The sequence below is a fragment of the Carassius carassius genome, chromosome 1, assembly GCF_963082965.1.
Source record: "Carassius carassius chromosome 1, fCarCar2.1, whole genome shotgun sequence".
Taxonomy (NCBI): domain Eukaryota; kingdom Metazoa; phylum Chordata; class Actinopteri; order Cypriniformes; family Cyprinidae; genus Carassius; species Carassius carassius.
Genome location: NC_081755.1, coordinates 41,414,470 through 41,429,535, shown reverse-complemented (window position 1 = coordinate 41,429,535; position 15,066 = coordinate 41,414,470). Strand labels below are relative to the sequence as shown.

The 15,066-nt window shown below is 37.9% G+C and overlaps 1 protein-coding gene across 2 annotated transcripts in view; it reads left to right on the top strand.

Annotated features, from left to right (window-relative positions):
* Positions 1-302: 302 nt before the first annotated feature.
* Positions 303-15,066, top strand: part of col5a3a (collagen, type V, alpha 3a) — a 49,959-nt gene continuing 35,195 nt past the window's right edge. The window contains exons 1-4 of one of the 2 annotated variants that reach the window (XM_059559313.1): positions 303-628; positions 10,724-10,891; positions 11,017-11,230; positions 11,713-11,875. In XM_059559313.1, coding sequence (XP_059415296.1) covers positions 550-628; positions 10,724-10,891; positions 11,017-11,230; positions 11,713-11,875 — 624 coding nt within the window. In that variant the 5' untranslated portion in view covers positions 303-549. The remainder of the gene's footprint in view (positions 629-10,723; positions 10,892-11,016; positions 11,231-11,712; positions 11,876-15,066) is intronic. The other variant, XM_059559321.1, reaches the window with a different exon arrangement.

Sequence of the window (15,066 nt, the reverse complement as noted above, 5' to 3'; positions counted from 1 at the left end):
CTCTATATATACATTTTAAGTAGGACTACATATTCATCTTAGCTTGTTTAGGTTGGTTTTAAGAAGGTCTCTAATTCTGACTACCTGAAAAGTGCCCAAAACTAATCCTCAGGCCAGTCGTAGACCAGTAAATCAGCTTAAGCTAGTGTATAATGTGCTCTCTCTATGCATTTTAACGGCTACATTATATAGGCCTATACATTACAGCAACGTCACACTCACAACACATCCAATTTCTGACACGTGTCCTCTGGAGGCACCGTTTAGCACCGGAGTCTGGAGATAAACGCAAAGGAGGGGACGAGGAGTAAGTTTGGAAAGGAGTGAGAAGAGGAGGCAGACACTGAATGAGAGGGACAGAATTTAGCGGTCTTGGAGGAGAGGAGGATACTCAGAGAAAAAAAAGCCTCTGCATCTAGTGCAAGTACAGACTGGGACCGCAGCAGCACTTGCCTCTCTCTCTCTCACGCTTATGGCTTCTGGGTTTCCTCAGTCGTAATCTGCTGGTTGTGTTATAAAGCGCTCGAGTGGAGGTAACGCGTCCTGAACATGACGCGGCTGAAGGAGACTGCGGTCTGCGCGATAGTGCCGCTGCTTCTCTCTCTCTGCACCACAACGACACATGCAGGTAAAGTAGCCTACATTTAAACGTGAAACAATAGTTTTTTTAACACTGCTTTTTTGTTCTCAATCAAAAATCCTTTCATACTTTGAAACCACGTATTTATTTCCTATGCACTTGTTACAGATGCGACTCCAATAGCTGCCCTAGTAAATAACCTTTGGTTTAGTTTAAGTTGCTGAGAATGTTTTGTGACGATCTGCGGGCATGTCGCATTTCACTTGGAGTTTTTACCTTAATCATTTTATAACGAGCTTTTATCGATGTGGGGTACACTTGAGATAAATGTTAAAAAAGGCTAAGTTCAACCGGTTTGAACTTGTTCATTGTGTTTGAGGATGATTGACAGCCACTAAGTTTCCAAATCACTCTACCTAAGTTTAGACTGTATGTTTATATTTCCGTGATTTATTCGGTACTTTGCATCTGTCTTTAGTATTTAAACATTAGGCTACAGCTTATTTTTAACTATTTCTATAGTTTTCGAATAGTATTTCAAGTTTCTTTCTTCAAATTAAAATTTCTTTTTTTAAACAGAGTTTGAGAGTTTTTGGTAATCGAATTTTTTTTGTGATTATCAAAAATATACGTTTAACAATGTTTGCCATCCCCATCACGACCTCACTTAACCCCACTCTCTTTTCATACAGTTTGTGTGTTGCTCAGTCTCTTCATTTTGTGAAATGTAGGTCTTTATACATAGCCTATCTGCTCAATCTTTCCAGTAGAAATACAATTGGGATTGTTACAACCCTCCGCAACAACCCATTTTGGTTATATTGTAAAGTAAATAACACAAACTTGCTGATTCAAATGATATAGTTCTGTCATTTAACATCCATTTCCTTAAACAAAGTAATTCATTAGTATTCACCTCAGGAGGGTGGTGGTTATGTGTGACAGTGATTTCACCCCCTCGAATAGCTTAAACTGATGGTGTTACAATTCACTTGAACACTTCCCATGGTCCTCTGTTTTTCTATTTTACCCATTTTAATGGCTTTCACAACTCTTTTGTCTTTAGTATGCTCCATTAGGTTAAAATCATCGATCAGGTGTAGTTACCTGACTCCCATAGTTGGAGCAGTCAAGGAAGGAAATTCTCCAGTAGACTGTCATGTCATGTTTGAGTGTGATTGTGACTGCTGTCGGTTTGCTGTGAAACAGTTTAACGTTGGCTTGAGACATAGGTGAATGAGTGCTTACTGACCTACTCCAGTAGATTAAAATTCCTCATGGGCAGTTGGCCAAATCTGCTATTGTACAAATGTAGTATATATGTCAACACCATAAGATGACTGCAAATGTGGGCAGTTTCAATTGAAAACTTGTTTTGATGTCAGCAGTATTAGTGTACCCTACACAGTTAATTTATTACACAACTATAATGTTGGACTTTTCTGAATATGAAAAGTATTAAACAAATGCATTACTCATGCTGCTGTTATGGTGTGAAAAGGTCAGTGGCATGTTTATAGGGATTATATATAAATTGCATATAATCACTGCTTTTTTCTCTGCATTGGGGAAGTGCAAGGTTATTATAGTAAACTTAAAATAAAATTAAAATGTATTTTTAAAAAAACTTATAAAACGTGTTATTTGGCAATGCAGCATATCTTTTGTTAATGTATTTTAACTTTTTGTACTAAAATAACAACAATTAATAAAAGCTAAAAGTAAAATGTCTAAAAACTGATAACACAATTAATAAAAAAGTAGCTAAAATTATGATAATGAAAAATATAAATGTAAATTCTGGTTCAAAATATGAATAAGAACTATAATATTATCTCAATGATAAATGAAAGCTACTGTAAGCAGTCTATAAACCTCCATATTATGTTTTTGAATTTTCAAAATGTAATCAAAGAAACATTATTATGTAAGATACATTTATTATTTTTATGTCACTAAGCAAAGTGATATTAGATCTTATGACTCCTGGCTCAGACAGTCAGATGCTTTTGCTTTCACTGAAGCTCAAGATGCTGGAAAACAAGATCATTAAGTTTCATAAAAGCTTATGCAGCTCATGTAACTTGAGTGCTGGTGCCATTAAGGACACAGATAAATTAGTAGATTTTATAATTGTAATGAATTCCTTGTATATGTTGATCAGGTCAGAGAAGTCATACTTCATTTCAGTATGAAGGGCATCTGCAAAGATGCAGTGGCAGTGCTATCACTCCTGTCTGATGCAGCAGTGGATTCTGAAATGACAGAGCAGGATGTGGTTAGTTGAGTCAGCTGTCGGATATTTGCATGATCACCCTAGAAAGTCTGGCATTAGTTTCATGTGTTTAAACTGCAGGACCTTGTAGCCACAGTGTGTTGTCATGTCTGACATGGAGAACAAAGGCATTTTTTTCTGTTTGGGATTCTTCTGTCCCGCTTGCTCTCCATATTTATATCCAGTCTATCTGGCCTGTCCACTTCAAAGGCCTTGAGTTCTAAGGCTGTGGGAGGACTATTTCTAATGTTGCATCTTCTCTTCGTGGTTATCATGTGTGCCTGGTCCATGCCTTCCGCTCTGCCGCCCCAGATCCTCTCCTTTCACACGGCCTGTTTGGGAACTCCTGCAATAGAGCAGCCATGCATGTTCTTTTTGATCCCACTGAACAAACAAATACATGAAACAGTATGGATGAGAATATTTAAAGACAAGACGCCAACGAGGATGGGAGATTCTACTCAAAAGAGCCTTTTCTTTCTCTAAACAGTCATGCCTCCCTGCTGCTGAGGAACTTGGGCCATCAGTGCTGCTGTGCAAAATGTGTCCTCCATCCAGAAAAAATACAAACATCTGGCTCACAGAAGCAGAGCTCCATCCTCATTTCCATGTGGCTATATACTTTTTTTAAGAGTAGTGAAATCCTCATTTACAATGTTACCCAAGTAAACAACTTTCCACCATAGTCCCCAAGTCAGTTACTGTGGTGCCATATGTGTAACTACCCAGGAAACTAGTTCTAGTCATTCAAGTACAGCTCCTTTCTGTTTGAATGGGGGAAGACTGTTGGTCAAGGTTATTCTTGAATAACTTATTTTAAATCCTATAAACAATGGTAAAATTAGTATTTACAGGCTAGCCAACTTAATGCTCATTCTAGAGCAGGGATAGGCAACTCCGTTCCTGGAGGGCCACTATCCTGCAGAGTTTAGCTTCAGCCCTCATAAAAACCCACCTGCCTCTATCTATCTAGTAATCCCGAAAACACTGATTGCCTTGTTCAGGTGTGTTTAAATTAGGGTTGGAGCTAAACTCTGCAGGACAGTGGCCCTCCAGGACCGAAGTTGCCTATCCCTGTTCTAGAGCAAGGTTGTCCAAACCTGTTCCTGGAGGGCCACTGTCCAGGATCAAGGTTTAGATACAACGCCATATAAACACATCTGAATCAGCTAATCAAGGTCTTCAGACTCACTAGAAACTTCCTGGAAAGTGTTGGCGCTAGTTGGAGCTTAACTTTGCAGGACACTGGTCCTACAAGAGCAGGATTGGACACACTTGTTCTAGAGTAAAGTAACCGGCAATTGGTTCTTTGGACAAAGAATAAAACATTTCCACTCATTTAAGTGACAGTAGTTGTACCCTGTTTGATCAGATTCTGAAATTGTGAAGTTTTTTCACCTTTCCATTAGATGAGCAAAAATTGCAAACAAAGCGATTGCCATTGGCTTATCATAGATCAAGTAGTTAATCAAAGATTTCTGCACAACTAGTGACTCCAAGGGGAGTGGCAAAAACACTACAGTCTTCTGTCTTACATGTTGGATGTCTGGTCAGACATATTACCCCGACCTGAAATCACACCAAAAAGCAATACTGAAAACACCACACAACCACAGTTTACATAAAAAATTAACATATGAATTACTTAAAGGGATTGTTCACCCAAAAATAAAAATTCTGTCATTAATTACTCACCCTCATGTCATTCCAAACCCAAATACCTCCATTAATCTTCGGAACAGAAATAAAGATATTTTTGATGAAATCCGAGAAAACTTGCAAAACAACAATAAATGTCACCTTTTTACAGTTGCTGTACATTATATTAAAGCTCATTAGCTGTATAATGTAAAGTTCTGCTGGTCAGTTCTAGACTGGGAGGGTTTGTGTGTTTAATTTCTATATTGGGGTGGGGGACAGCAGTGTTCAGAGAGATGCAAAGTTACCTTTGTGGACCCACTTACAGTGAGCCTTGCTGGATGCCTCACAGTGAGCAAACATCATAAAACAAATTTTACAGGGAGAGGAATGTTAGACTGATGTGTAATGATGCTCCGCTCCCTGGCACAATAATGCCGTCCACTCAGCAGTTCCCAGACTCTAAGTACGCTGGACACAGTATCCCACAGTGTTCCACAGGACCCACATACTGCTCCCACTGGCATCAAATTCTCAACACACTAGAGAAATTAACGATTCTGCAACTGAGAAGTCGTAGTTTCTTTATTTTCAGCTGGGAATCTGGTTGCATGTTGAGCGAGATGGGAATGTATTAAACAATCTTGTTCCGTCCAAACTGTGGGTTTAGTGGAGCATGACTCCTAGAGTGAAAGAGTTCTGCGGTGGGGCAGATTCCAGGCTTTTCTAACAGCATCCAGCCACCATTCTGAACGACTTCCAAGCATTATTGATAACATGACAGATCCAGATTCAAATCTCAATCACGTTTATGCTCCAAGCTCTCAAAATTTTTGTAGAGCAGTTCGTCCATCTGCTTCATTTAGCGTTAGTCCATTGGGGAGATCTTAGGTGATTACTTCCACGCATATAACCAACATCCTACGCTTTCTTGGAAAAGAATGAACAAATGAAAAAGTTTGTTGAAAGACAAACGAGTTAAAATAGGATCCAACAACACACAAAAGGAACTTTGAGATTTGAACTGCATTTTTTGCTTGTCTAATGTGGAACAAGTTTTAAAGTGTGAGTAACTAGAGATTGGCCATTGCTGAGGGGGCGTAAGCTGGGATAGCGTTTCTGGAGTGTCTTTGGGCGTGTCTGAGCTGCATTGTCCCATCTTTCCTCGCTTCATTGCTTCGGCTGTATATAGGGGTTGGCTCCAGGCCCCTTGAGGTCAGGGGTCACGACCAGTAATTCAATTATATCCAGCCTCAGAAGGGCCTTAGATATTGTATTTTCACAGATTTAGTACTTATATCTATGTGACTCCAGTAGTATGTAAAATTACAGTAGTGTTTCATAGTAAGTTTCATAATAAGTAAATATATCTATTTGTGGTATTATGTTTTAAAAATCAGTGGAGAGAAACTCCAGACTGCTGGAGTCTTTCTCATGGTGTGGTAAATATTCCTGTGGTCTTGAGTTAGTGTGGGAGGATATACACTGACGGATAAACACTAAAGGGAGTTCCCTCAAATTATAGTAAGTTTACAGCTAATCATTTAGCCAAGACTCCTATTCCAAGTGCTCTGCTTTCAGTAAATAAAGAGGCGGGACAATATGAAAACTGCAGAGATGGCAGGAACACAATGTTAATGCTCAAAGGATGTTCATGGTGAGTGCAGACAGCCAGTAAAAACCACAATGAATCATGTTGCAGAATTTAGTACATATTGTGCAAACATGAGATCAGTAACATAATGTTTTAATAGACTTTAACCAAAGCACTTCACTGGTTCATTCAGAGTTTAATTGAATAGATTGGAAAAGTAATCATATGATATACTAAAAACAGTATTTGTAGTGTTTGAGTTGGTTCGTGGATTTGTTTTTCTGACCTCTTTTAGAAGCCCCCTGTATAGGGAAGACTAAGAGGGATGTAATGTAACAAACTCATGAGAGAGTGATACCCTTGTGAAAAAGAAGAACACTTTACTATAAAATAATATTATTAAGTGTGAACTGAATGTAAAGTTTTAGACACATAACTGCATGTTAACTGGTGTTTTAAATTAAAATTTACAGTGTTTTTTTTCTGGACCAAATTAAGTGGGATAGTTCACAGAAAAATTACAAAATCTGTCATCATTTACTCACCCTAATGTTGTTCCAATCCTCTATGAAACTCTTTCTTCTGCTGGACACAAAATAAGATTTTTGAAGGTCCCCATTGACTTCCAAATAATTATTTCCCCCATTCAATGGAAGTCATTGGGACCAGAATCTGTTTGGTTACTGACATTCTTTAAAGTGCCAAAGTGAAAATTAGCTTTTATGCAGTGTGTAACACAGCTGTAAGTGAATGAAAACATCCTGCAATGTTTTAAATCTGAAAGTGCACCAAGTATAAAGTTATTGCCTCTCAAAAGAAAGAGTCGACTCTGAATCATTGAGTCATTTTTGAAACGAATCCCAAACGGTCTAATGTTGACGTCAACATGAAACATTAGCATATTGCCTGCCCATTTGTTGGTCTTTTCGCATTGGTCTGAATGAAAATGCAAATTCATTCTTTGCTGCTTTTGGAGTGGTAAAAATAGCTGTTTCCCGGTAACGCTGTACACAAAGCAGCACTGCTCACAAACGCTGCTTTATCAGGCGTTACAGGCATAATGCAATTAAAATTAGACCAATCAGACCAATCACTGCAGATTAAGGTCACGTAAAGGAGGGGTTTGGAAAAATTAATCATTAAACAAATTGTTTGGGAGTCATTGAGCAAGTAAGGTAAAAATAAATGCATATTATAAGACAGTGAAAGTGTTTTTTGACCTTGCATGCATGTCAACCTGTTGTTGGGGATTCCCAAAACCAAATTATGAACCTTTTATTACCTATAATAGGGGCACTTTAAAATATCTTATTTTGTGTTCAGCAGAAGAAAAAAAAATCATACAGGTTTGGGTGAACTGTTCTTTTAGTCTAAAGTGCTAGATACACACACAGATGTGTTTATGGGGTTAGAAGGTTCACTCATCAAGCATTCTAAGTACAGTAATTTGCAACTCACATAAATCTTGAGTTCATGCAATTATTTGAGGGGATGCTGGAAAGCCGCCTCTATTGGATAAGCCCCCCAGATGAAGCATAGGTGACATAGCTACAGGTAGATCTGTGAGAGCAGCACTTGGCGAAGCGTACAGGTGAATAAAACAGATATGTAGCACCGCCTTGAGTTTCACAGCCTCTGATGAATGTGATTTGTAGACTTGGCTCAGGTTTGGCTCTTGGCGGATATACAGAGCATCAGCATATTGCATCTGGACTAGCTCCGGATATCCAACATGGCGTCCAGCCACCTGCCCCAGGCCCCTTCATGATACTGGGGGAGGAACATTCCAAGGATTTGTTAAAAAGGGTTTATTTTGGGCAGTTTTTTTTTCAGTTCCTAGCCTACTACCTATTCTCTTGTAAACACATTGACTTTGTGACCATTTAAGGTTACTTGTTGGCATGATAGCCTAATTTCCCTTGCAATGTTTCAAACATTGGTATTCCTACGTACTGTACTTCACTGAATATTTCAGTTAGTTTGAAATATTATTGATTTAATGTCATAAATGTTGATGCATCTTTAATTTGCGTTTCCTTAAGTAGAATAATGACGGTCTGTGTCTGGGATGCTTTGTTTTGAGAGCATTCAAGAACATGTTCACTATGAGCTGGGTATCTTGGGAATGTGCTGAAAGAAATCTCACTCAGAGGAGGCATTTCTCTTCCTGTCCTCAGATGATTAGGCCTCTGTTATTACTGTCCTGTGAATTTCTCTGAGGTCAGAGGGCAGATATTTAACAGCGCACTGATTTACCCATTCCATCTAGAATTTCATTCTAAGTATTTGGTAAACAAGTTTTACTGTCACTTTGAGCACAAGGTATTATCTTAACTATTAGTGTGTTGACATGATGTTTCAAATGTGATACTATACATCATCTAAAAGTATTGTAAGCAACATTTTTATAATTGTATTATTTTTATGTGTTCAGTTCTTAATGTATTAAATGAGAAACTACACAGAATATTTAATTTTGAAGTTCATATGCCACATTGCAGGATTTTAAAATAATGCACAAGTACAAAAAGCAAAATGTGATTATTTTCTAAAATTTATAAAGAAGAAAACGGTGTTGCACAGTACTGTTCGAAAGTTTGGGGCCAGTTAGACTTTGTAATGCTTTTAAAAAGAGTCTATTATGCTCACCAAGTGTGCATTTGTTTGATAAAAATACAGTAATATTGTGAAATATTATTACAATTTAAAATAACTGTTTTCTATTTTAATATATTTTAAAATTTAATTTATTCCTTTGATGCAAAGCCGAATTTTCAGTCTCATCACTCCAGTCTTCAGTGTCACATGATCCTTCAGAAATCAATCTAATATGCTGCTTTACTGCTCAAGAAACATTATTATTATTATCAGTGTTGAAAAAAATGTTTTTTTTGTTGCATTGGTTTCTTTGAGAAAAGAAATCTTACTGACCTTTTGAACCTTTTGAACGGTTGTTTACATATAGTATTTCAAAGGCATTTTCAGGGGCAGTTCCTTGTTTTGTTAGACTTCACAATTGACTGGTTTTGAATTAGACAGCAGTCAAAATTATGGTTTTGGTTGAGATGCCGAGTCGAGATGTCTGACATTTGCAAAGCTGAACCCTTCTAGAATCCTGTGATAATTGGGCCTGTTCTGAAGCAGATAATATGGCTGCTCTGACATATAAACATTGCTGACTTACTGACCTGATACTTCATACACTTATATGTATGTGTACATGTATATTTAAATGAGAGCATAACAATAGTGTACAGACACCAGCTTTCTCAAGTCGCTGCATTTTTCCAATCATCCATATCCCACTTAGTTACAGCGACATATTTACAGAACTGTCAAATACATTTCACCTCAGACTGATGGACTTAAACCAGTGAACATTAACAGATGTGACTCAGTTGAGTGGTGTGAGACAATGGGCAGTGAGCCGAAAACTTCATTTATTTACAAGGTCTGTGTGATGAAATATATGGCACAACATATTAACACAACCCTGTCTGAAGTACCGTTAAATGAGTACCCAATGTTTTCCATTGTGTTTGAGTCTCGCCCGGATTTTAGCACCCCCCTTTTACTAGTCTGTCACCATGCTTTGAGCCAACCCAATATAAAGGCATCTGCTAAACATATAAATATGCCATAAAATGGAATACTTTTTTTCAGGCAGGCAGTTTGTTGGCATGGACAAACTCTTCCCACATGTTTAAATAACAGAGGAGAGAAAGGAGGGCCATTGAAACAGGAGGGCAATTTCAATTTAGGACCCTTGTTTCAGCTGACACACATGCCAAAGGTTGTGGTTAGTCAAAAAACAACAACATTAGATTAACCTGTGCAATTAGAGATTCATTAAAACATCAACAGCAGTTATTTCTAAATGCTATAAAGTGTTTTCTTACAAATTTCCTGTAAATACATCTCAAATGATTGTAAACATTAGATAGTGGAAGTCTTGGATATATATATATATATATATATATATATATATATATATATATATATATATATATATATATATATATATATATATATATATATATATATATATATATTTAAGAGGCGCTGACAGGTGTCACCTGTCAGGTGTGTGTTTAACTATCTCAGGCTAGACTGTCTGTCATAGCACTATCCCATAATGACACCCCCTCCATAACCAGCTGTGGCCTTGATTTGAATGTGACTGCATCTGGAAGCTTCCAAGTAGATCGACACACTTTGAGTTGACTGCAAATCAGCAAACTAACGGCAGCCAAACTCTCAGCTTGTTGTTCGATCTTGCCGTGACCCAAAGGGGATTGGCTTAGTGAATAATACAGCTGCAGGGCCATCAGGCTCTAGTCCTGTGCTTTACATTCCTTGTAGTGTTCCTAACTCGTATCATTTTGATACATGCAACATCGAATAGACTTTCCAGAACTTTTTTTCTTTTTTTTGCCAGGCACCATAGTTCTTTAGCCCAATCATACTCTTTTCAATACTTAATAGTATTGAATGTGCACTTGAATAGTACTTCGCAAATATACTTGCAGAGAATCGAATATAAATGAAATAAAAGACGTTTGAGTGTACTTACAGAGAATATACTTTCATGACTATGTATGCAAGACAACTGCACTTTGCAATATTGTTATTACAGCTAATCTGATCGATGTATTACGGGTACTGGAGCTGTCTGAAGACATGGAGGGAGTGTCAGTGGAGGCTGGCCTGTGCAATGAAAGAAAGGACACATCAGTAACAGACATGGCTTACAGGATAGACAAAAAAATTCAACTCAGTGCCCCAACTAAACAGTTCTTTCCAGGTATGTACTCTTTGAGATGTACTTTCACAGCCCTACAAGCATTTGAGGCCATTGGATTTTTCTGAAGCGCAAATTCTACAGGAATCGTGTTGAATGTGAATGATGCTTTTCTGTTTTCTTTATAGATTCTGCTTTCCCTGAGAACTTCTCTCTGATGACCACGGTCAAGGCTAAGAAGAACTCTCAGCTCTTCCTGGTGTCTTTGTATGATGAGCAGGGAGTCCAACAGCTGGGGCTGGAGCTTGGCCGATCGCCTGTATTTCTCTATGAAGACCACCAAGGCCAGCCAGCTCCAGATCTCTACCCCATTTTTAAGAAAATCAATCTGGCTGATGGGAAGTGAGTGTTTTGTGTGCTCCGAAGTTTTCTTTGTTTGTAACTGATAATATTTGACATTCACAACCCATTTCACTTTTATAATCTGATGTATTTCATAGCGAAACAGGATTTTTATGTTTAGATTAAATGTGATATTGTCTGATAAAGACCTGAATAGCTTATATAGCGAACAATATATTGGTTATTGGTAAACATTAAGACAATGTGGCCTTGGTGATGTCATTGGAAGAGGAAAATAGTTCTAGAGAAAGAGAACACCATTAAATTTTCATGAATTTTTCACAGTAAGACCAGGAACACACATACTGTATGGTACCACAGCATCACAGTGTCCGTTTATAGAATGTTCTTTCACATTTAAGCCACCCATAATCCACCTCTAATAGCCATGCTCCTAAATCTCACTTTTACCCCTGGGTTAGTGCTGTGATAAGGCTCTGCTGTTGTTGACACTGATAAGCCTTGCTGTGATCCCTTCTTAGATGGCATCGGATAGCCTACAGTGTGGAGGGCAAGTCTGTTACGCTGTACCTGGACTGTAAGAAGGAGCAGACGCTGGAATTGATGCGTGGAGACAGCCCTGTGGTCAGCACGGACGGGGTCGTTGTTTTTGGGACCCGGTTGCTAGATGAGGAGGTATTTGAGGTATGATATGGAATACAAGGAAATGTATTACACGAATAGTCCAATTAGGACAGGTTAAGGTTTTCTTAAGGCAAGACACCACAGGTTGAGGACAGTAAAATGTAACTAGAGATACCAATGTACTTCTTCATTTGATTACTCACAGAACATTAAGACTGATAATGTTTTTAGGAATAAAATGGTTCATAAGTGAGTTGAATGTTATGTGAACAAAACCCCTCTGTAAAAAACCTTCAAAATATAGAAGGGAGTAAAACAGCATTTAAAAGATATTAAAGGTATTGAACTTGAAATCTATAAATTACAATAAATTAAGTTGATAAAAAAGAATGAATTAGATAAAAGTATAACAAACAGTCTTTCCACTATTCTGAATGAAGACATGTTAGGGGAGAGAAATAAGCCAAACTTGACCAAAGCATGGCCTGTGGTGTATTGCCTTAAACATTCAGTAGTCCAATATGTCTCAAGTTCACAGCGCAAGGTGAACATAGTTCCAGGCAGCTCTTCTGACTGCTTTACAGTTCCATATCACTTCGCATAGTTAAACCATAATAACGGTCACGCAGTTTGCACAAAAAGGTGTTGTCAGCGCTGCCCTGACGATTTTATCAGTTAGCCTATATAGCAACTTAAAGGCTACACATGACATATCACTAGTGAGTAGACAGCGCTGTTTAGAGATGCACAGAGGTACGTTAGCCTAATTCACACAAGCTCTCTCTCTCTCTTTCTCTGTGTGTCACTCTCTTTCTAATAACTTCATTAATAACTGCATTAGAATGCTTTCATGGCTCAAGTCTCCATTACCAGCTTTAAAATGACGTTTTGGAACCTGCTTCGCGTCGTGGGCGCATCACCACCTCGGTTGTGCATTATTTTTCTAATAATTTTCCTAATTATTTGCATATTTATTTTTTGGTATTATGAATATCGTTGTGTTGTGGTGATGTGACCCAGACATGTTCTGTAAAAGATTTTTTAGCCTAATAGGCTTTCTTGTGCTTATTAATGCACTCTCTGTGCTGTAGTTTCATATTCCCCAAACCCTTTTCTCTTCAACTTCTTTTTATATGCTACAGTATTTGCTCATCATACTCCCCTGTGACTCTCAAACAAACAGCAAACAAGATTTCTCTAGAGAGGTGACAGGGAATCTCTGATCAGCTTAATTTGCGTTCATACAAAATTCATATATATTTATGCCTCTGCTTTGCTTTAATGGAATAAGCAGTGGCAGTCTGTTTATTTTATGTTTAATTGAATAGTTTGAAAGAGTGGATCAGAGGCAGTTATCTGGGCTGCTAAAGTTGGGGTCCTGTCTCCACAAAGAGGGATAAACAGGTGCTGTTCAGGCTTGTTTCCACTTCTAGAGAATGCCACCCTGCTCACCTGTAAATAAGTGCTGTCCGAATGAGCACACATTCACTTTTTTTTTAAGATGACCCTTCACTCTTTGTACTTTTTCTATTTTCCTCAGATATTAAATTTAAAAAATAAAAGCTGCTGTTGAAGAGTGTGTATTTCCAAAGCCTTTTAATGAGAATGTTCATTGTGTTTCAGTTCTGGTTTTTCCAAGAAACAACAAACCTTCAAGGGATAGTTTTGATTTGATGTTTTACTCACCCTCACTTCAAACTAGTATGACTATTTTTTACTTCATACACCATTGTTTTTCAATATAATGAGCTGTTGTTTATTGAGAAAGAGCTAACAATGTCAGATTTCTTTCAAAACTAACACAAATTTGGTCAATCCTGTTCCCAAAACTTGAATGATTAATTCATCAATCAGATCCCATTCAATCATTGATTCAATCCAGTTGAAGTGGTTAACAGCTAGTGGTTAACAGTGGAAAATAAACAGTGTTTATGGACCTAAATTTTACACCAAAAGCTGTCAGTTTGAAACTGCTTTTACACAATTTTTATATTTTATATTTTGTGTCATTATTCAATGGAAAAATGTCTAGCATGTTGTTCAAGTTGAGTCTGTCTGCGTACCACAAAAGAAAGAATGTCAAACAGGTTTGGAAAGGCATAAGAGTAAGAAATTAATTTTAGGAAGAACTATTCCACTACACTGGCTTCTTGTAAGATCTCTATTATCAGCACTGAAAAGAGCCACAGGGCATCTTTCCAAAATTGTGGAGTTTTCTGGAGCTCCAGCATTTGATACATTTTGAGTATTTGGTTTCATTGTGCAGTGTGTTTAGGTTCATATCTGCCTATATGACTCTTTTGGGGTTTATACTGTATATCATTCAGATGAAAAAGCTGATAAGTTTGAACACGCACTGAAACACCATGACTAATCTCTTGTTTCTTGTTTCTGATGGTTCTGGCTAGATGTAGATTAGAGTGGAAGTCCCATCACTGCTCTTGGCTGTGTCCTCATGCTGAAGTGTGCTGGACTTCTGGCACGAGGAGGGGTTGCACTGCAAAGCACCCTCAGGACGTCAACTAACATTCTGGCCAGTGTGGTTTTATATATTTTAAGCCACAGAAATACTCAGAGTGAATGCTATTGTCAGTCTAATGGACATTTAAGGGTATCGGATTCAGAAGCTCTAGATTGTTGTAGCAAAGTCAGAATGACCTCCTCTTCTCTCCTCCTTTATGGAAACGGTTGTCCATAAAATAATCTTAAAGATTCCTAAATGCATCTACTTTCAGAAGGCCAAATAGAGTGCTTTTGCTTTCGCCTTGAAACACACAGTATGAGCATGACATGGCTGCTTCAACATTAACTGTGGTTATAATATTCTACATTGTGACGTAGACGTGGGGGTGTGTTAGAACGAGTCGTTTTAGAGGGGAGTGGCAGTCTTAATTTTGATAAAGAATATCTCTTTGGATTTGAGTCTTTAGTCTTTGCAACTTCAGGGATTTTATCTATGCAGCTAATTACACCTCAAAGAGAATAATATGACCCCTTTAATAAATGTGTCAAGTCATTGACTATCTGGGCAGCAAGGCCTTTATTTTAGTTTAGTGCAGCATATCATCTCTATTTGTGCCATGATTAAGACGTCTGTACCACGTCTTATGTTTCAAAAGAAAAGAAAATAATCCCATCCTTTTTCGTTCTGCTTTTCAGAACAACCGTGATGATGAATGATGACTAATTCCCCTCATTTTTCTTTCTCTCTGGGTCCACTCCTCTGCATCTGTGTCATGGGGTCAGTGTGA